The sequence below is a fragment of the Anabas testudineus genome, chromosome 5 (assembly GCF_900324465.2).
Source record: "Anabas testudineus chromosome 5, fAnaTes1.2, whole genome shotgun sequence".
NCBI classification, from domain to species: domain Eukaryota; kingdom Metazoa; phylum Chordata; class Actinopteri; order Anabantiformes; family Anabantidae; genus Anabas; species Anabas testudineus.
Window position 1 is genome coordinate 12,095,518 of NC_046614.1, and position 21,039 is coordinate 12,116,556.

The window sequence follows — 21,039 nt, forward strand, 5'->3', positions numbered from 1 at the left end:
ACACAGAAAGCAAGCTGTAGAGGTGGGAGACTCTGCTATCCCAATCTCTTAATGCTGAAAAGATAAATTTACTTGGAGAAGTGGAGACACTCACAAAAACTACAGCTTTTCTGCTCCTGCTCTTCCTCCCCCTCTTGAACCTTTGAACACCAGTTTCTTTGGAAACTCCTCAGCTGTGTGTCAGAACAGGTTTTTATATGATTCACTCCTACAGTGAAATACCTTAAACACAAAACTGGACTCACACATTTGAACATATTTCAGGCAATGTCAGTTCTATTTATATTGTGCTAATATATCTATTCACACATGTATGAACATAATAAATAGTGAAAATGTGCATAATGAGTTTACAGTGTCACAATCTCTAAAGGATCCTAGCTGTGTGTGGATTCATTACTGTGGCAGACTGAAGCTGAGGCACTGAACCAATCACAAGTAGGAGAACCCAAAGGGCTCATCCCAGATGCAGCCTAAAATGTGAACATATTTGGAGCATCAACGTAGCAGAAATCCCTGTCCCTAATACCCAGTCATCTTTCATTTTTATACAGTACTACAGCACATAATAATCAATATAGCTGTTTATATTAAATTAATGAAAAATCAAAGTATGCTGCTTGCTGCCAGTAAATCACACTTTATATTTACTTCAGCATTTGATGTTTGTGATTTTTTTTAACACCTAAAAACAAATACCTCAAACACTGAGAATGCCACCATGGTAAACACCAGAGCTATGCTACTTTAATAATACCTAATACCTACCTTACAATTAAATTTTAGCTGTTACTTACAGTGCATGCCAACAGTTGAAAAAATATGTTAATGAGTAGTTCAGTCACACCTGTTTGCTTTGTCAGTGCAGTATAAAAGACATGCCCAGAAGGTGTGTACGGTGTTGATTCAGGGCAGACGTCAATGAAAAATCAAGTCTATCATAAAGTACGTTACACTAAAACAATATAGCAAAATTAAACATCTGAATAAAAAGGACTTCTGTGTCATTGTTTATTTTTAAACAATGTATCACAACATCAACACAGTTATGCCCTCTTTAGGTTACCTGGGTTCACTGAGCTTTCACTGCATTAGTTATCCTGGACAACCAGTCAAAACGAGACAGTTTCATGAATAATCTAGATTCTGTGAAGACAAATGCAGTTTGATAACAAAATAAGGCACCCAAAATGACTGAAGCCTTTTTTGTGTTTACTACTGCCTCATCTTAAGCTTTCAAACACAGGTTTTGTTGAAAACAAACGCATCAATTATGTGTCTGAAAAAGTTTGTATATGATTCAGTCCTACAGTAAAATACGTTTCATACACGATTGGACTCTCACACATTTGAACATATTTACTCAGGCAAATCAAGCCCAACTTACTTTGTGCTAATATACAACAGATGAATTCAAAAACATATTCTCGCAATAATTATGTACATGTTGAGTTCCAAGTAGCCACAATTATTCACAAACTGTACAAATTGAGCCCTTTTACATCAAGTTTTTTTCTTTTTTTTTTTTTTAAACAAAAGTTTTATGTAGATTTGTTATTTTGGTACACTGAATCTGACTGACAGAGCTTTTGTTGGTTTCTGTAGCTAAATTAAAGTAATTAAATATAGATAAGCTCTTGTCAGAAACAAAAACAAAGTACACAGCTAAGAGTTGTAGCTTTCTACACTCATTTACATCTTGTTCTTTTAAATCCCTTTAACGGCACACGACAACCCAAGAAGAATCCAGTTGTTTGTAAAACAATGATACAGTGCTGTGTTTACAGATGCTTTTTCTAAAAATATAAAGTGCCACTACCTGTTTGCAAACACCTCTGTAACACAAACCATCAATAGAAACTCTAATCCTCTTCTGTCGCTTTTCTTGCCAACAGCAATACAAGTACCAGATTATGTGTGGACACAGTGTGTAGCAGACAACAGAACAAATGCCCAATAAAAGTCACTGACATATTTCTAGAAAAGGTACCTATTGTAGAGCACATTGCTAGCCGTCTATCAAAACTGAGTCCCATCAAAAAGGGAGGGAACTTCCTTCTGCTGCACAAGTACATTTGTGATTTCATCATGCAACATTATGTATAAACGGTGCCTACTACAGACACATATTGCCAAGTCAAAGCACACAAACAGGTTTTCTGAATGTGCAAACATTGTACAGAACTAAAACCATGAAGGCTCCATTTCAGATTTTTTTCCCCTCCCCGCAGGTCCATGTAAGGTGCACTACACAGAATGTGCTCAAATGTCCACATCATCTGAGTCAGAGGTGCTGGATGACTGGGACTCCTCTTGGGACTCTCCCCACACAAACCTATAATTGTTCTCCAACTCCTGCTGCCTCTTTTGCTCCTTATAGACCTCTTCTGTGCCTCCAGTCTGGCGGATGAAAACACAATAGGTAAGAAAACTATCCTTTCACAACTTTGTACTGAATGTTAATTTTGTTTGACACTCAATATTGTTTCCCACAAAAGAAAGAGCTAATTACACATTTGACAATCTTCATAATTATACGCTGAATGCTAATGACAAGAAAAACACATACAATATTAGTTGTCTGTTTCTTGGCAGTGCAGTTAAGGTTGACAGCCAAAAGGTGGAGTATACTATGTGCAAGTTTTGAAATCAGGTTAGTGAGGTAGGGGGAAACTTGTGTGACTTGCCACACTGCTTTTCATCTGTAGGTTATATCTCGTAAAAAGGCAAGGTAGTATAAACCTGTTACACCCATTAGTCATGACTTTTCATATTTAACAACATGTCCGATAATGTGGTTGTGTGTAAGTACTGTACTGTATCCCATGTGTCTTTGTGCATAAATATCTGCCTACTCCTCTGCCACTTCAGAGTTCCCACTGATCAATGCAATAAAGAAGAAGAATGTGCTTACTTGTCTTTTTGTAATATTTTCACACTATATATAAATTTCACGTAACAGCCCATGCAGTAAAGGGCACTAAAAGGAACTTCATTTGAAAATGGTCACTGGTGACAGTTTTTTCTAGTCGCATTATTACACTACAATGACTCAACAATAGCTATCTACCCTTCCTTGACATTCCGGCTCAGACCAGCTGCTCAGCGCACATATAATCTTTGCTCTTTTCACCAGATCACATTGTTCAAATACTTTGGATGGACTAAACTCAATTTTACTCTAAAAGCTGTTTTGCTTAACAGTTTCTTATGCAGGTATATACAATATACCTAGAAATGTAACAATGTGAAGCTCAAAATGCAATAAAAGTCACTATCACTATACAGATTACCAGAAGATTTATGAGGAGCTCCCTGAAGGACTTTGTATCCTCTTCAGTCAGCCACTGATCACCTGCCTCCTCTGCATTCTTTCTTGTCAAGATTTTCACTTCAATTTTACCTAAAGAAAAAGAAAACGGGGGAAAAGAGGGCTAGCTAATTAAACACATGTACCTTCAAATACCTTGGAGTAAGAAAACTGTGCCACATGTTCAAGATGAGTAAGCATAATGAAGAATGGCACAGACAAAATGGTGGGTGAAAAAGAAAGACGCATGGGTTTGTCATAGAATGATCTTGTGATCTTGATCATGATGATCTTTAAAATAAGCTTTAACTAATTGATTGTTCTGATATACAGTCTTTAATAAATATCACATGTAACCACCTCACTGGGTCCCTGGTGGAATGTCTGAGCTACATACTGCATGCTACATGATTGAAGTATTTTTTTGAACAACAAAATCTTTAAAAAGCCTCAATCTGACACACTTTTTGGAAAAGATGGGAAGAATACAGAACTAGATGTTCACAATAAGAGATAAAAAAAGAGGAAGGGCTGTAAGTGTTTCGGGCACTATCCCCTTCATACCTTCGGCCTTCAGTCCTGCTTTCTCTAGCTGTTCTTTAACCACGTCCTTTATGTGCTGCCACTGGGGGTCGCCTTCGCCCATCTCCTGAACTTTGATCTCCCCATCAGGGCTGTTGCCTGTCTTATATTTAGTAATTTTGATCTTAACATGGTCGTCACTTGCTTGGTCTGGGGTGATGAGACAAAAGAGGAACAAACAACATAGTTCACCTCAGAACCCACCGGAAAAGTCCACAGGATGGAGGTGGTAAGAACCACAAATGTGGAATAACAAGCATTACATGACCATCACATGTGTCACAGATTTGATTTTGTTTAGTTGTTTCAATTTTGACTTTTGACTTAATTGATAATCGCCCAGATACATCAGCAGCAAAGGAAAAACATGGAATAAATAAATAATCCGTTAGCATTTTTAGATTTCCTTGGGGATCCCATTTGTTTTTGCATCAAACTTAGTTCATGTGTGCATCTATTCTAGGATGAGAATGCCACAACAAGTATCTACCGTGCAGATGGATGAAATATGAAGATGATGGAGGTGGACACAGATTAAACAGAAGTGACCATGGAAGGGAAAGCAGCCTGATTACCTGGCTGCTTTGGAGCCAAGCTGGGGCTGCCCCTTGTCAGGTCACTGGGTCTTTGAACTCCTTGCATTTCCTGCTCTGGGTCTTGGACATCTTTCTCCTCCAGATGGTCAAGTAGCTTGTCCAGTGTGGTCTCCAGTGTCTGTGTTGCTTGAGTACGATCAAACTCCCCTTTCAGACCCTCTGTCTCCAATTCCTGCTGGGCCTGCAGCATAGAGAAAAGTCAATCAAGTCAAAGCAGCACACTACTCTGCATGACATGATTAGACTGTGCAAGTTTTTCCAAAATACTGTGATAAGTATGATCCCTGTAAAAAAACAAACAAACAAACGTGTATGTGGACTTAAACCTCGTTTATGATGTTGTCAAACTCCTTCTGCATTTCCTCTTTTATTTCTTCAATCTTATTAGATGGCACAGAGAGATCGGCCATCTCATCCTCAAACTCCTGCAGTAGGTGTTCATCTTCATCTTTCTCAATGTGCTTCTCTGTTACCCTTTGACTTGTTGGTTTCTCTCTTTGACTTTTCTCTTGGTTTTGTGCTTTCTAAAAATATAAAATAAAACATATAAAAATATGATATAAGATAAAATGACTATCCAGAAACATTTTCCAAGAGGTGTACAAAAAAGGTATTACAGTATTATGATAAGTACTGACCTTCCTGTTACTCTCTTTGAGGTGTTGGACGAATTTCATCAGGTCTGCTGGATCAGTGATGATTTTAAAGTTGAATTTTTCTACTAAAATTTTTTCCAAAGACAGAAAGCACTTAAATTCCAGCACTGAACAAGGGCAAACAATTAATTACCGATTAGAGAACACAAGTGAACAGACATAAGAGTCTAAGAGACTTTCTTTATTACATTATTAATTCCACTGTGCTGCAAGCAATCTTACATGGCATCGATCTTACTTGTGTGTGTTTGTGTCTAGAGCTAGTCCAGAGCACCTACCTTCATCATCATCATCATCAATAATTTCATTGTCTTTAAATGAGTTGTATTCATCATCTGCTACCTGTGAGGGAAAAATATAATCAGGTCAGCGCTGTGCTTACCTCTGCCCTCTGGTGGTCAGAGGGCATTAAGAGAGGTGCCAAGTCGGGCTTTACTGTCAACATGCAAACTCTAGCAAAGCAACATTCACTGATATAGAAAACCGATTTTCATACCTGACTCTCCTGTTGAGAGGCAGTTTTTTCTGAACTCCCTGGTTTTGTGACTCCCTCCCAGAAATCTGAATCCTCTGCCTCTTCTGAGCCAGCATCCTCAGATATTTCAGCACTGTCTGTTTCAAACACAAAAAATAGCTACATTTGTAACTGGCATAATAGAAATTTCAAAAACACAGACTGGATATGTTTATTTCCTTTAAAGATTGCTACAACTTAGGTCACCTTTTCTGTCTGACTGTTCTGGGATGTCACTGGGTGCAGGTGATGTCTCTTCTGCTGTTACTTCTACTGCTCCATCTGCTCCTTCATTACTGGCCAACATCTCGTCAAGATTTCTCAGCTCCTCTGAGATCTGCTCTACTTTGCGTTTTGTGTCCGCTGTGAACAGACAAGGAAGTACGGAAGAGGATAGGAAACGAGTCTCAGTATTTCTCATGGTTTTAGACCGTGAATCAACATGTGTCATGGAAAAATTAAAAGGAAATTGTTCAAGCCGAAGACATGATGTGCTGCTTCATGTACAGTACAGTACATTACATCCTGCTTCAACAGGAAACACCAATAAAGTCAGAAGGCTAGAAATTATCCAATACTGCGTCACAGTAACTTTCAATTTCTTAAACTCACAGACTTGAGCCTTGACGTAATCCATGTACTGTTGGGCACTTAGCGCTGGCTGGCACACAATACCCTGGGGCTTGGCAGTAGATGGGGGCCGCAGGAATGGATGCTGGCAGGTACGACTAGTGTGAATTGTGAGCACATAGCGGCACGACTGAGGCTCATCTACTCGGGCAATGTAATCACTAGAGCCTTCTTCGCATAAAAACTGCAAATGATACAATAAAAACAGTTTAGGATACATCATTTAATATAAATGTACATATACAATGTGTACTCATGCTGACTTCCCATTTCTTTGTGGAGTAGTAAGCAGAAATGAAAACCTAAACAAAACAAGAAAGCCATGCTGGTAGGATGAGATACAAATGTCTCTTCAGTTCGAATGTCTCACCCGCACTTCAGTCTCTCTGGGATTTCCATTTAGGTCACACTTCGATCCATTTACATAGGTCTGACTGTGGTATCGCTTCAGCCTGTGCTGTTTAGAGGCCTGGTAAATAAACACATAATACGTTTGATGTTTTTTGAACTGATTTGTAATAATCTTGCACACTGATATTCAATTGCATCACCAAGTTCAATATGGTGACTCTAATGCATTTGTAGAGATTCACAGGTAGTTATCATTACTAAAAGCTGCCAAATCAAAAGCCAGAGTTCAGGTCATATTATACAATATAGTCCTGTTAGTGTTTTTTTCAATGCAGTCATAAAAATTAAGGCAACTCTACCTTAGCTGTTTCATTAGTCCAATCAAAATCAGACTCATAATAACCAAGAAAGAGAATATCCCCCTTGATTTCTGTGTCTGAGGAGAGAGGAACAAAATGTAATTGACCACTCATCTGTCAAAGTAATGGTCAGAACAGTGATCTTATTTAAAACAAAGTTCTTACTGTACCTTCAAGGTGGTACTGTCTGATATATTGACCATGGCAGAACTCATATGTCCACCAGTCTTTTGTCTGCAGAAAACACAGACAGCAAACATTTCAGTATGCAGCAATTTAGTGACACTGGAATTGATTGAAAATTTAGACATCACTGTGCAGGGAAAAGAAAAATATTAGATTAGCATGTTTGTTTCACAAAGCAAATGTAATGGCTCTAGCTTTGATGAATACAATAGTTAATCCGTTTAAAGATTAATCTGTTTAATTAGTTAGAACAGCTTACATATCTGACTAGTAGATCTCGCTGATCAGCAGAATACCAACCTTCACTAGACACGGGGCATTGTGCATTGGACTGAGCAGTTCTGGGATTTCTGGTCCAGTGTACCCTTCTGCGTCAGGCTCAGAAGCAGGGTCCTGGTGAAAGCGGAGAGCCAAGGCTGGAAGACGACACTCGTACAGCTGCTTGTATTTACTAGAAACCATCATAACCTCCTCTGTTTTGGTCTAAAAGAGAAACGCGTGTATTTAAACGGCAGCATCGCTGTCATATGTCATACATCAGTACTTAAAACCTATAGTGGATTAAGTAGTAGTAGTAGTAGTTATAAATATGTATTTACAATCTTGAAAAGTTACACATAGTTGGAGGTTGTGTTGTGACAGCTGTCAACCGTGACTCCTGCGCAGACCACTTGGAAACAACTCTAATATCAACACTTTTTCGTGTCAACTACAAGCAAAATGCACATTTCAACAGATTTCAAAATAAATCTCATCCAGCTTGAACACTGGTTACCCTTTATTTGTGTTAATTACGTTAAAGAAAGACGCTAGCTAACAGTAATGTAGCCTAATGTCTAGCTAACGTTAGTTAGCCGGCTGGCGTTAACTGTTAGCTTTCCCCAAACACTCTCACTCACTCACCTGCCCCAGGATGACGGGGTCGGGGAGAATTTGAATGCCATACTTCATCTCATTTAGCTCCTCTAAATTCAAGAAGGCTGGTACACAGAGAGGACAAACCAGCAAGAAAACACACAATCTTTTAAGCCACCGTACTAAGGAAGCGGCCATGATGAACGCCTCTCTCCTCATACTCCCAACAAAACACAGAACGCCTGACATGGTAGCAGCTGATTGGTCGACGTGAGGAGAACTGCTCTCTCATTGGCTAAGATGTGTGTCTGTCAACTGGGTTCCAATTTTCTAGCGGTATGTTAGTTTTGCGCACCAGCAAATATTGGAATGGGCGGTGTGACATTTCTGTGATACTAAACATCTCCACTAAGCACCGCACGTCTGTGGGTCTGTAGGTTTAATTCAACGGACCCACGGATTAGACATGCCAGAAGCTAATTTGACCAAATTACAATCATGCGGGCTGTATGTTATTAACCTATTTGGTAGAAACACTAGATTACTGTTTCTGATTCTGATTCTTCTAAACATTTTAAAAGTAGACATATCTCAATTTGATGCTCAAGAGGCAAACAGTGAAAATGTGTGTCTATTTCTCAACTGAATGTTTGAATATGCCGCAACCAATATGGATATGTGGTCAAATGAAACAAACAAATCATGACAAGCTCCTGTGAACAAAATTATAAAACCAAAATTACATCAGATACACGTTGCTGTACGTGCCGGAATACCACACATAGGAAAAACACACACACACACACACACACAAAAAACAGCAGCACACACCCATCCACACAGAGGCAGTCGTTATTGTTAAGTTGCGTTTACGCGCAGGTCTTGGTGCTGGAATGTAATCGTTTACAGAAAACCAATAGGCTGTATTGTTAACGAACAGTGTTGTATCGCCTCTGCTGATTGACCGCTGATTGCTGGCTCTGCGGTGCGGTGCGGTGCGGTGCGGTGCGGTGGGCTCTCCCTGTGGTGGAGGTGCCGCTGCTGCAGAGGGAGCGTCGGGCGCATCCTGCAGTGCTGCGATGCGCGGTCGTCGGCAGACTGTTCGCTTCTTTCACATTTAATCCCGTTCCCAAGAGCTCCGAGGTAAGAACAAAACCAGCGATCATAAAGGGCGACCTCCATGCAGGTGGTGAATCAGCGGAGACTGCGCGTCTTTGGATTGAGGTGAGTTCCCTTGTAATGTGGTTTGTCTGCAATAAGAGGCCTACATGCAGCTCCGACTACATCACGTTCATTTTGTCGGGGTTTCCAGCTTTGGATGAACATTTGACGATTTCCCTGCTGGATAAAACATGATAACAAAAGAAATGCGGGATTTTTTTTATTATTGTGTGGATCCAAGATAAGTGTCGGCTAAATGCACTGTATCTTCGTTTATAAATATTATGTGTTTCACCGTATAGGCAAACGATTTACACGAAAGATAACAGATGCATGTTATTTTTCCTGCGGTCTTATTCACGGCAGTGTGGTCTAATGGGCCTGTCTGGGGGGATGTAGCCAGGCATCAGTGTTTTCAAAAGCGGATTTCTTTACAGATAATTTCGTTTCTTTCACATATTCTTATGGTTAAGCGGGTTCACATAACAGTGAGTCACTGTTATGTGAAGCATCGTATCACAGCTTGTGAGGAAGCCACATGAAGCGTCCCTCAGCGCCTCAAACCTCCTCATGGACTCGTTTTTAGGTTAATTAAAATCAACAGCACAGCTAATACAGCGCAGTTTTATTCTGACTGACCTGTTTCCCTATGACTCCATACTATTCTCTCTCCTCTCTTGTGGCATGTACTAAACATACAAGAATGGGATGTGAACATAAATTAAACATCAAAATTAAAAGGCAGTTTTATATACCTCAGTTGCCACTACTCAACTACTCAGGCAAAACAAACTTTTTGATCATAGACTTAATTCTGACATCTATCTACATTAAATACTGATGACAACCTCCCTGGGATAATAACTTTAAATGCAACCCATATCTCTCCATTTGAATATTATACTGGAGCATCTTGAGGAACCCCGCACAGGCACAGTGGGAACATGTGGACAGAAAGGCACTGTCCGGTTTGTGGATTTGACCTCAGGTTGAGGCGGACGCACGCAAAACTTGGGTTCGTAACTCTTCTGCTCTAAACTTTGGTAATCTCCTTGTATTTTCCCCACTTTCTCATATCTCCACATGAACACGATCTACTTTTAAACCGTGTTTCTAACTAGTTATTTTTCGTTGGTATTTAACAACTAAAAAGCACAACATGGCGGCCGCTGCTCCAGCACCAACTTCGTCCGGAGAGGACTTGAGTTGCTTCTGAGAGCCAACAAGAAGATCGCTGACCTGAAGGAAGACATCCGTCGCCTGTCTGATGAACTTCGACAGGAGGAGTCCTTGTTGACCAGCGTCGTCGATGTGGCCTCGGAGCAGTCCAAGCGGATTTTCTCACTCCCCACGGCCCTCCAGGACACGGCTCCGTGGGATCCCCCCAGCTGTCCGAGACCTTCCCCTCTGCTCGACTCCGAACCATCAGCCGTCGTGGGCCGAAGATTTTACGCATGGAAAGAAGAGGAACCGGGACCAGGAGCCTTCACGTCTCTCAGGCGCACGGCGTGCGCTCTGAACGTGGACAACTCCAGTGGTCTCAGCTCGGAACGCTCTCCTCAGCCCCTCTTCTCTCCGACCACTTTAATTGTTGGTGACTCCATAATCAGACACATCCGGTTCTTCAACGGGGCTCCTCACTGCTTCCCTGGTGCCACAGTCCCGGTCATTCTGGATAAACGGCCAAGTCCGTTAGACTCACTTCCATCTTCCATTGTCCGGGTCATCGTTCACGTGTGTCACTCCCCAGCACTCTGAACTGACTAAGAACAACTTTAATGCCCTTTTTAGCTTCTTAAAGTCCTTTATTTCTGGCCCTATTCCCAATCTAGGGAGAGGTATAGGACGTGTCAGCAGAATCCTTAGTCTTCATACCTGGCTCCAGTCTGCCTGCAAGTCCCAGCATCTAGGATTTATTGACAACTTTATTTATCTTTTTTTTTTTTTGGCATAGACCCTCATTTTTCAGGAATGATGGTTTGCATCCCAGCTGTCATGGCAGCCGCATGCTCACTGCTAATATTCAGTGTACTCCTCACGACTGACCGTCCCTCCTTTTAGCACCTGGAGATCCTCGCCTCCTACCTTCATCTCAGGGATCTGCTCCCCTCACCTCCCCTCTCTGTTCTGTAATCCCCACCTCATGATAACATACCTGTCACAGGTTATCATCAAGGGGGGAGCAGGTGTAACTCCTCATCAGTGAGGCGTTTCACCAGCTCCCTCAAAGGTCCAATCAGTGTCAATATTATTCCAGTTATTATCAATGGCGGATAGCAAATAGGTCACAGAGCAGTACAAAGAAACTATTCTAATCTTGCTACACCTCTGACCAACCCCAGTACTAATATTAGTGCCCCTACTACAAGACTGGGTCTTCTAAGTGTTAGATCCCTCTTTAACAAAACATCTCTCTTAAATGATTTTATCCTCTTCTTTTCCTTAAATGAAACCTGGCTGAGGATAGGTGAGTGTATCCAGTGGCAAGAGCTCTGTCCCCCAAATTTAATTTATTTTACCTCCCCTAGATTAGGTGGTCGGGGTGTTCATTAGTCTTACTCAATCGTTCAACCTGGTTCAACACATCAGAGGTCCCACCCATAACCATGGGCATACCCTTGACTTGATATTCACTTTAGGATTGACTCTAAATTCCATTCAATTAAAGGACTCCATCTCTGATCATAAATGTGTCTTATTTGATATTTGTCTTCATCCAATGTTAAGTTAACTAGCACCTTTTCTATGTTGAAGCAGGATATTTCTTGCACATCACATGTTGATGATATCGTCCGCCTTTTCAATAAGAATTGTGCCTCTGCGCTAGAGGCTACTGCTCCCTTAAAAACTGCAAATGTGTCCCGTAAAGACACCAACAAACAGCCTCGGATAGATGTCAGCATTCGTAGTTGTAAAGCTGAGTGTAGGAAAGTTGAGCAGAGATGGAAGAAAACTGGACTTCAAATGCATTATGAAGCTATGAAAGAAGCATTACTCCGCAACAATACGATGCTAAAGAATGCCAGAGCTAAATACTTCTCAGACCTGCTGCTGCTTATTATGGCTGACAGAGAGCATAAAAATAGAGAAGTGGGAAAAGGGCCAAAGAAAAAGACCATAGACAAGGAAGTGCACCTAAGAAAGTACATCTACACTAATCCAGTAACAGAACTTGTGGGCTCAATCCTAAGTTTTTATTTCAGACTGTTGACAAGTTAGTAAACCCATCCCAGCATCCCGGCTGAAAGTGATGCAGAGTGTGAGAAGGTCTTAACCTATTTTAACGGTAAAATAGAATCAATCAGAACTTCTCCTATCCCTAACTCCTCACCAGTTATTGTTTGACACCCCTTTAGAGAATGCAGTTTAAGCCAGTTTCCTCCCATCCTCCCATTTCCTATCTGAGCTACTACAAACTGTCTCTAAAATGAAACCATCTTCCAGCCCAGTTGATGTCATCCCAACTAAGTTCTTAATCTCGATCATTGATTTGCTTGCTCCCTCTCTCCTGATTATTTTCAATACTTCTCTGTCCACTGGAATTGTGCCAGATTATTTTAAAATTGCATTTGTGCAACCTCTTTTGAAAAAAAACCTGGTCTAGATCCCTCATCCCCTGAAAACTACAGACCAATCTCCAAACTACCCTCCATATCAAAGATTTTAGAAAAGTACGTGTCTAAACTCTTATTTCTAGCTGCAGACAACTATAAAATTTTTGATGAGATGCAATCTGGTTTTCGCAAACACCACAGCACAGAGACCGCCCTACTGAAGGTAACTAATGACATTCTGTTGGCCTCTGACGCTGATATGTGCTCTATTCTTGTCCTTCTTGATCTTAGTGCTGCTTTTGATACAGTAGACCACCAAATTTTGTTAGACCGACTAAAGCACTGGGCTGGAATAGAAGGCACTGCACTGGACTGGTTCTCCTTATACCTGTCCGATAGATCGTTTTGTGTTACTGTTAATAACTGCAAGTCATCTTTTTCTCCTGTAAAGTACGGAGTCCCACAAGGTTCAGTGCTGGGGCCAATCTTGTTCTCTTTGTATATGCTCCCTTTGGGACATATTATTTGTAGTTTCCTTTCATTGCTATGCTGTTGACACTCAGCTGTACTGTCCCTTTAAGATCTCTGACCACTGGGCACTGAGGTCCTTACATCAGTGTATAAATGAAATAGAAAACTGGATGGTTCAAAATTTCCTGCAGCTGAATTCTGACAAAACAGAAATAATTGTTATCAGCCCACAACGTATAGCCAAACACATTTTGCCCTGCACAGATTCTCTCTTAGATAATTCTAAGCCCACTGCAAAACTCTCCATTAGATTACAATGTCTTTACGTTGGAACTGGTCTTCCCAAGGACTGATGCGGTAGTTGTTGTGAGTTGTGTTTGTATTATTGTTTTGTTTGTATTACTGTTTCCTGCACCCCAACCGGTCGAGGCAGATGGCCGTTTAACTTGAGCCTGGTTCTGCTGGAGGTTTCTTCCTCTAGGGGGAGTTTTTCCTCTCCACTGTTTGCCTAGTGCTTGCTCAAGTTGATCTTGTTGGGCTACATGTGTTTTTGTCTCTCTTGTGAAGCACTTTGTAACATATGTTTAGAAAAGTGCTCTATAAATAAATTTATTATTATTATTATAGTACTAACCACTACACTATTGTGCTGCCCTGATGTTTCCACTAAATAGATGTTTTTAAATTGCTACAATTACTGTAGATTGGTCACTCCCATGTCCCCTGAGAGCTGTAACAGCATGTAGGCAGCTGAAGAAGCACAGTATGGACTCTCAACAGTGTTATGGTCGACGATGCAGTTGTTTTGAATAATATGTGCTTCTTTGAGAACTAGTCTGTGATGTTTTATGTTGTTTTTACTGCTGTATTTATATTTTGTTCATTATCTCTTGTTTCCAGATCACTCACTCATTTTTGCAACTACATGGTTCCTGGAGATGCAGGTGCCCACAGACGACGCACTTTCACTGACTGGATAGAGGCAGTTGAGTATATTATGAATGTTTTTAAACAAGCAGACTTTTCGAGATATGAACAAAAAAGCAGAAATACGAGGTTTTTATTTATGAGTGCGAATACAAAATTCTATTTTTGAACTTCACACATCATCATACTGTTGCAAATGAAACTTTACATACACTCATCATGAATGTGACTGACATGGCAATACAGAGCTTTAAATTATTTCTTAGAACAGTTCTTTTCTTGTTGTTGTGGAGGCACAATGGTTGAACAACATTTATCTTTTAGATTAGATTTAGAGAGAAATACCAACTATGTGTACATTTAGGAAATTTTGGTGGTAAATGAAGGATGCACCAGTCAGAATTCATCTCAATACCCATAGTCATTATGTCTATGTCACATTGAAATGATCATAAAATCTGTTAAAAGGTCATAATAAAAGCATCACTTCAGTAATTCGCTGTTTGTGTCAGACAGTGGGTGCTTTATCACATGTGCAAGTGCAGTTTTTGTGTAGAGCCAAAAAAGTTTTTGTATTAAGCTACCACTAACTTTTATAGCACAAACACATTGGCATAAGTATATTAGGACAGACTTCTATCTTCTGGTCTGTATCAGATTTTAGGATGCGTTCCCTGAGGAAGACTGTGTTGCTCGCCATCCTGGTGTCTGTTGTGCTGGTACTAGCCCTCCTCCATTCATGGCCAACTCGAGCCTACACCACAGTGGATGTGTGGCATCGGCCAGGTCCAATACTGGAGAGGCATCTGGAGGAGAGACTGTCAGAACAGGATCATCAATTAGACAGCATCCCTTTTCATGTGAAGGATAATGTGGCAAAGTAAGTGTTAAATATCCTATTCCCAGCAGACCTTAGCTAAAACCTGCTTTCCTCACATACATGTAAGTATAAGTGTCTCTGATGATCCCTTCCTAGCTTACTGGCACGTAATGGGTGTATTTGTGAGGGTGAGAGTGGAGGAGTAAACCTGCCTTTCGCTCAACTCTTATTCCCACGGGTGTCTGCTCACCCGCTCCACACTGCCTTTGAGGCCTCTGACTTGGAGGAAATGAAGAGGAGACGGGCCAAAGAGTACAAGAGTTTCCAGCGAAGGTAAACACCATGAATCTGAGTTGTGGTATATTGGTCCACAGCCAGCGAAAAACAACGATCGAGCAACGTCACCTTATTCGTAGCTGTAATGAGTGAATCACAGAGTGAAATAAAAAACTTCCTAAGTGACATTTTATTTTGGCTTTTTATTTAAATATTTGCCAGGTGCTAAATTCAGCTTCAATCACATCCTAAACTCTTTGATTTTTAATCACTTATGATAACAATATCAAAATAGAAAAACATTAGTGCTCCTTCTTTACTGACTTCATTATTAAATTGTTTGTAGACCAGCTGTTCTTCTCTGTCAAGAACACAATAATAAGGTAACAGGGTCTTTTATTAATAGCTGCTATTGAAATCTCTTCACCATCTTTTTGAATTGGGTCAGCTCATTTTTATTTTCAAAGACAAAAAGACAGTCGCTGCAACGTTTCTGTCCACTTGTTGTGTTACTATGCTTGTGAATGTTGTGCATTAGAATCAGTATGTATTGTACCCATGTGAATTTTTCCCATCAGGTCACAGACACCTGCAGATGTTCTCATTCTTGCAGAGGCTAACAATCCCTTACAGTATCCAACACAAGGTGTGGAGGTCCGACCCTTGAAAACAATCATCATCCCAGGTGAGACCAAAGGCAGTGAGTGGCTGAGACTATACACATACGTAACTATACACAATATGTTAAATGTGGTTACACAATGATGAAGAGGTACAGTATGTCTGTGGATCAGCGTAGAGAAAGACTGGTGACCTGTCCAGGCTGAGTCCTGATGCTTACTATTAATAAACAAATAATGAAGTCACTATGGATTAATATGCCACCAAATTAGCTGAAATCCAATAAAGTTTAACTATTGTAACTGTACACTTCTCTGTAATGAGTTGAAGGCGTATAATTAAGTACATAATATAATAAACTGTACTAACAGCAGCATTCTCACAAATAACAAATCATATTTATCCAATTTCTGAAGACAGGAAGTTGACTAAACAAGCTACAGTGGCTGCAGCAGCTAAGTCTGTATATTGTTATTGTATACTTTCAGGTTTGGCCTTGCACAACCTTCCTAGAGACCATTACTCAGTAAGTATTTCAACATGCTTGTCTCTATTTTTACATTGGTCACGCGCTGTATTTCATCTACTTTATTTCCTCCCTGATGCAGATAAACATCACTGCCACGTTGGGAACGCTGAATGTAGCAGCAGACGTTGACGGGGTGAAAATCAAAGGTGATGGTGAGATGCACATGACTCTGTCTAGCAGCCTCCTGCCGAACCTGAACCGACAGCTGCAGTTTGTCACCTACACAAACACACTGTTTCACCCCAGCACTGCAGACACAGGTGAGGCCTCAAACAAATATCCTTTTTTGTCTCCATATAATCTGATCTTTTTTAAATTTGAATATTTTGTGAAGTGCAACATGTGCCCTCTTGTTGAGAGTAAGATGAGAAGGCGGATATCACTCTTTGTACTGGATAAGCTAAATGTAAAACTATAGCCAGCAGCTGGACGCCTCAAATAACATGGGGAATTAACTATCGTGAAGGTGCTAACAACCATGGCATGTTTTGTGGGTACTATGTAAATATAAGATTCAGGACATTGTTTAAAGGGGTGAATGAACCACAGCTTGAACTTGTAGTAGTAAACAAGGTTACTCAAATTAAAATTTGTGTCTTTCAGTGCAGTTAGAGACAGAAGGACATCAAGCCATCTTTACTATCAAGATCCGTCATGGTGTGACGCCTAAACTGTACAACACAGGATCCAAAGGAGGTAAAACGTAATGTCAGAGAGTCAAACATGGTGCCATATAATAAAACAGGAAGAGTATAGCTGCTATTTTTTAATTATCATTTGATTATCTGTTGTGTGATCTCCCTTCTCCGCAGACTACAATGTCAGTGCCCTTGTTACCATAGCTACAAAGACTTTCCTGCGGTATGATAAGCTTAAGGATCTTATCGACAGTGTCAGAAGATACTACCCTACTGTCACCATAGTAATTGCTGATGACAGCGAAAATCCCAAAACCATCTCCGGGCCTTACATCGAGCATTACATCATGCCATTTGGAAAGGTGAGGACCTAAACTGAAGTCTTTTCAATTCAATTCTCTCTGTCGATGCTCTTTGTTGTTTAAGCTCTGGGTTATGTGTCGTAGGGCTGGTTTGCTGGACGAAACCTGGCAGTTTCCCAGGTGACTACAAAGTATGTGCTTTGGGTGGATGACGATTTCATTTTCACAGCCAACACAAAGCTGGAGAAGCTTGTGGATGTTCTGGAGAGGACCACACTGGATCTGGTGAGGAACCGAGGAATAAACTGCTATTCTGACAGTAGGACTGTAACAGTGTGGTGGTTATGAAGAGATATTAGCAATATCAGTGTGTGTGTGTGTGTTTTTGTGTGCGTTTCCAGGTGGGTGGTGCAGTGCGGGAGGCTACCGGGTATACTGCTACCTACAGACAGACTATATCCATTGAGCCAGGAGAGGAGGATGGAGACTGTTTACACATGAGGAGAGGATATCATCATGTCATTCAAGGCTTCCCCAACTGTGTTGTCACTGACGGGGTTATTAACTTCTTCCTGGCGCGCACTGACAAAGTTCAGCAGGTGGGCTTCGACCCGCGCCTCACCAGAGTCGCTCACCTAGGTGAGTACAGTGCTGTGCTTCAGGCAGAATCCACATACAGTAAAAATGGGACCTGGACATTAGTGTCGGTGGATTTCTAGCATTTATATGTTTATTCATATAAATGTCAATCAAGCTGCACGGTCCTGGGCTGTGAGCATAAGTTGTACTACCAACATTTACCAAAGAACACCAAAATCGTTAGATCCGCCACTGAGCACAGACGACAGTAGTGGAACAGTCTAGAGACGCTGTTTGTGACATCATCAAGCATGACTAGTAGTAGTGGGTCAGTGATGGTCTTGGGTCATGTCATCTCCAAGTCATCATACCCTGACTGCTGTGAGGTAACAGGATGAAATCCTCACAGAAATTCTCAGACCTTGTGCTGGTACAATGGGACCTGGGTTCCTCCTGTGCAGGACAATGCCCAGCCTCATGTGGCCAGAATGTGTGGGCACTTCCTGGATGATGAATGTATTAATGCCATTAATTGCCTCTCACGCTCGCCTGACCTAAATCCAATTGAGCACCTAAAGGACATTATGTATCAGTGCATCTGACACCACCAACTTCCACCAGAGACTATGCAGGAGCTCACTGATGCCCTGATCCAGATCTGGGAGGAAATCCCCCAGGACACTATCTGCTGATTCATCGGGAGCATGGTCAAACATTGTTGGGAGTGCAAGCAAGTAGGCAGGGTCCATAGACACTTCTCAGTCGTATTATGAGTTGACTGTGATGAGGTTCATGCAATTTGCGTGAGACTGAGGTTTAAAATTGAATATTAAAAAGAATATTAAACACTTTTCCTGTGGGATTAATAAAGTTTCTTGAATCTTGAATCTTGAATACATGAATTGATAACTTAGGTATGTCGTTTTGTTGTGACGTTCAGCTTTAATAATTTGCTAATTAAGAGCAATTGTGAGCATGAAGATGTGTGATTTAAGTGCTATCTTGTTTTTTTCTAAGCAGTGTATATATTAAGATATACTTATTAATATTTAGTCTATCTAGAATTGCAGCATAGCTGTTGTACGTTTGAGATTAAATTCCCTCATTTGCTTGATTTTTGCATAAATCTAACTGAATACTTCTGTTTGTGTTTCTTTTGCAGAGTTTTTCATCGATGGCCTGGGATCTCTACATGTGGGCTCTTGTGATGATGTCATTGTCAATCACGCAACCAAAATCAAACTTCCTTGGGTCAGCCAGTCTGAGAGCGACAAGACTTACGCCAAGTTTCGATACCCGCCCGCCTCCTCTGACGCCACACACACCAAGAATGGCCTCCTCTTCTTCAAGAATCGGTTTCAGTGTTTGACTCATAATTAGGTCCTTGTCTCCTCTTTATCCTGAAGGTTTCTCTGCTCTTTCTGAGTTGCCAAAGAAGTTCTCCTCCACCACGTCACGTCAGATAAGATTTCAGCCACCACTTTTGTTTATGAAAATATGGAAAAGGTTTTCAGGCTGTTAACCACAGAGAAAAGTGCCATTAGAGCAGTTTCAGCATGTGTTTACTGTTAACAAGCAAGCTCTTATTCGCAGTAAATATCCAGAAACCCGAAATGAAAGTTCAGGCTCTAATCTGGAGTGAAAACAAACACATTGTCCTGTTTACAAAGGTAATTCACAGGTTATAAAGGGATTAATACTTTGTGTTGGTCAAATTTTATCTGGCTGCGTTGGGAAACGGGTAGCATCTGGACAGTCCGAGTCCCTTAATTGTCATTCTAGTATATTGTGAGTTGAGGTTTGTGTGTCCTCCTTCGATTTGCACTAACAAAAAAAAAACAAAAAGAAAAACTGAGCAATAGTGACATTGGAGCGCCTTGAGAACTGGGACTTATCGTAAGCAAGGACAAACTGACAATCGTGCAGACTCAAAGCAGTGGCATCATTTGATCAGTGGCTGATGAGTCGCACAAACCTTTCACATGTGGTACCTATGTGCGCCATGACTGATGTCATTATAGCTGCTGGCTCTGGGATGTTTTATTCTTGTTTTTGTTACAGTTTTGCTACCTGCTCACCCAGAAACGTGTGATTTTATGTGTGATTAATCACATGTGAGGAGGAGAAACCTTTGGTCCCACGCATCTGCGGTCGTATCTGATGTTACCTGACCTGGGAGCCGTCTCTCACTCTCCAGTTTCTTCAACAACCATCTGAAGTAAAGTATTTGTGTCTGCGCACGCTGATGGAAAACGATGAAAATGAAAGCATTTTTACATGCTGCCTAACAGACAGCGTCCACTGACCAAAGTGCACGTTTATTTTTTCTCATTGTAACAAGAAGAAAGAAGGGTAACCAAAATTGAACAAATCGAGGAAGTGGTATGTTTTGATGAGAAGTCCGAACGTGAGAAGAACACTGTGAGTGACACGGAGACAAGTCAATAAAACAAGGAGAGATGTTGAAGCACCAGGCTTAAAAATCCCGTTTATACTCTGTGCATCAGAGATTGACAGACTCACTGCTAATTGTAATGATACTGTTCTTTTATACTTTGGCCTTTAGACAGCGCCCTCGTCACTTTATTGTTTCCTAAAGAGTCAAATTTGTTATTAACTTTTTTTTTTTTTTTTTTTTTTAGCAAGGAGGCGCCTGAGATTCCTGTAGTAGTTTTTTTTTTTTTTTTTTTTTTTTTTTATCTCTGGAGGAATATTTTAAAACTGTTTTGTGTGATGCTTTTCCATTTTTTTTTCTTTATATACACCAAAATGTTGAAGAGAAACTTGTTGAGTGAAACTATTATGATTATTTAACTTGCCTACTTCCCCACAAGAACCACTGATGTGAGTCATATGATCACAGCGTCTGATGTGTGAGAATTTTTATCTATTTATTTCAAATATTGACATATTAAAATATCTGTGGGAAAAAAAAAAAAAAACATTTCTAATATGTGTGCTGCATTTGTGAGGTGGCAACGTTAAAACCAGTGATTCAGTCTAATTTATAGTTTAGTGCCTTCAAGGCATCCCTGTCCAGTTCGAAAAAACTGTGCGGTTATAGTGTCGCTGTTTTTTACAGACTTATTTCCCATCATAATATTTTTCCAGAGTTAAGCAAA

At 40.6% G+C, this 21,039-nt stretch overlaps 2 protein-coding genes across 5 annotated transcripts; one reads left to right on the forward strand and one right to left on the reverse strand.

Annotated features, from left to right (window-relative positions):
- Positions 1–1,344: 1,344 nt before the first annotated feature.
- Positions 1,345–8,383, reverse strand: os9 (OS9 endoplasmic reticulum lectin). 2 transcript variants are annotated; one of them, XM_026349992.1, is made up of 15 exons: positions 8,088–8,383; positions 7,485–7,667; positions 7,169–7,232; positions 6,999–7,075; positions 6,659–6,757; positions 6,271–6,472; positions 5,866–6,021; positions 5,641–5,756; positions 5,428–5,486; positions 5,127–5,211; positions 4,815–5,012; positions 4,468–4,669; positions 3,875–4,042; positions 3,294–3,403; positions 1,345–2,400 (listed from the first exon to the last, which is right to left on the reverse strand). In XM_026349992.1, the coding sequence occupies exons 1-15, from the start codon at positions 8,286–8,288 to the stop codon at positions 2,263–2,265; spliced, it is 2,058 nt and encodes a 685-aa protein (XP_026205777.1). In that variant the 5' UTR covers positions 8,289–8,383; the 3' UTR covers positions 1,345–2,262. The 2 variants fall into 2 exon arrangements, with proteins under 2 accessions (XP_026205777.1, XP_026205776.1); XM_026349991.1 differs by having other exon boundaries at positions 5,127–5,209; positions 5,423–5,486.
- Positions 8,384–8,571: 188 nt separating this feature from the next.
- Positions 8,572–20,569, forward strand: b4galnt1b (beta-1,4-N-acetyl-galactosaminyl transferase 1b). 3 transcript variants are annotated; one of them, XM_026349993.1, is made up of 12 exons: positions 8,572–9,263; positions 14,126–14,210; positions 14,810–15,032; positions 15,129–15,305; positions 15,827–15,933; positions 16,358–16,395; positions 16,478–16,658; positions 17,002–17,094; positions 17,211–17,398; positions 17,483–17,623; positions 17,740–17,977; positions 19,080–20,569. In XM_026349993.1, exons 3-12 carry the CDS (start codon positions 14,818–14,820, stop codon positions 19,295–19,297), a joined length of 1,596 nt encoding a protein of 531 aa, XP_026205778.1. In that variant the 5' UTR covers positions 8,572–9,263; positions 14,126–14,210; positions 14,810–14,817; the 3' UTR covers positions 19,298–20,569. The 3 variants fall into 3 exon arrangements, with proteins under 3 accessions (XP_026205778.1, XP_026205779.1, XP_026205780.1); XM_026349994.1 differs by lacking the exon at positions 8,572–9,263 and adding an exon at positions 10,006–10,243; XM_026349995.1 differs by lacking the exon at positions 8,572–9,263 and adding an exon at positions 10,006–10,215.
- Positions 20,570–21,039: the final 470 nt, after the last annotated feature.

Excerpts from the sequence above, each read along its gene's own strand:
- os9 (XM_026349991.1), bottom strand. The coding sequence starts at position 8,288 with ATGTCAGGCGTTCTGTGTTTTGTTGGGAGTATGAGGAGAGAGGCGTTC. Across the intron at positions 6,758-6,998 it reads GGACTAATGAAACAGCTAAG|GCCTCTAAACAGCACAGGCT; the intron begins GTAGAGTTGCCT and ends TTTATTTACCAG. Across the intron at positions 6,022-6,270 it reads TTACGTCAAGGCTCAAGTCT|CGGACACAAAACGCAAAGTA; the intron begins GTGAGTTTAAGA and ends GTCTGTTCACAG.
- b4galnt1b (XM_026349993.1), top strand. The coding sequence starts at position 14,818 with ATGCGTTCCCTGAGGAAGACTGTGTTGCTCGCCATCCTGGTGTCTGTT. Across the intron at positions 16,659-17,001 it reads CCCCAGCACTGCAGACACAG|TGCAGTTAGAGACAGAAGGA; the intron begins GTGAGGCCTCAA and ends TGTGTCTTTCAG. Across the intron at positions 17,095-17,210 it reads CAACACAGGATCCAAAGGAG|ACTACAATGTCAGTGCCCTT; the intron begins GTAAAACGTAAT and ends CCTTCTCCGCAG.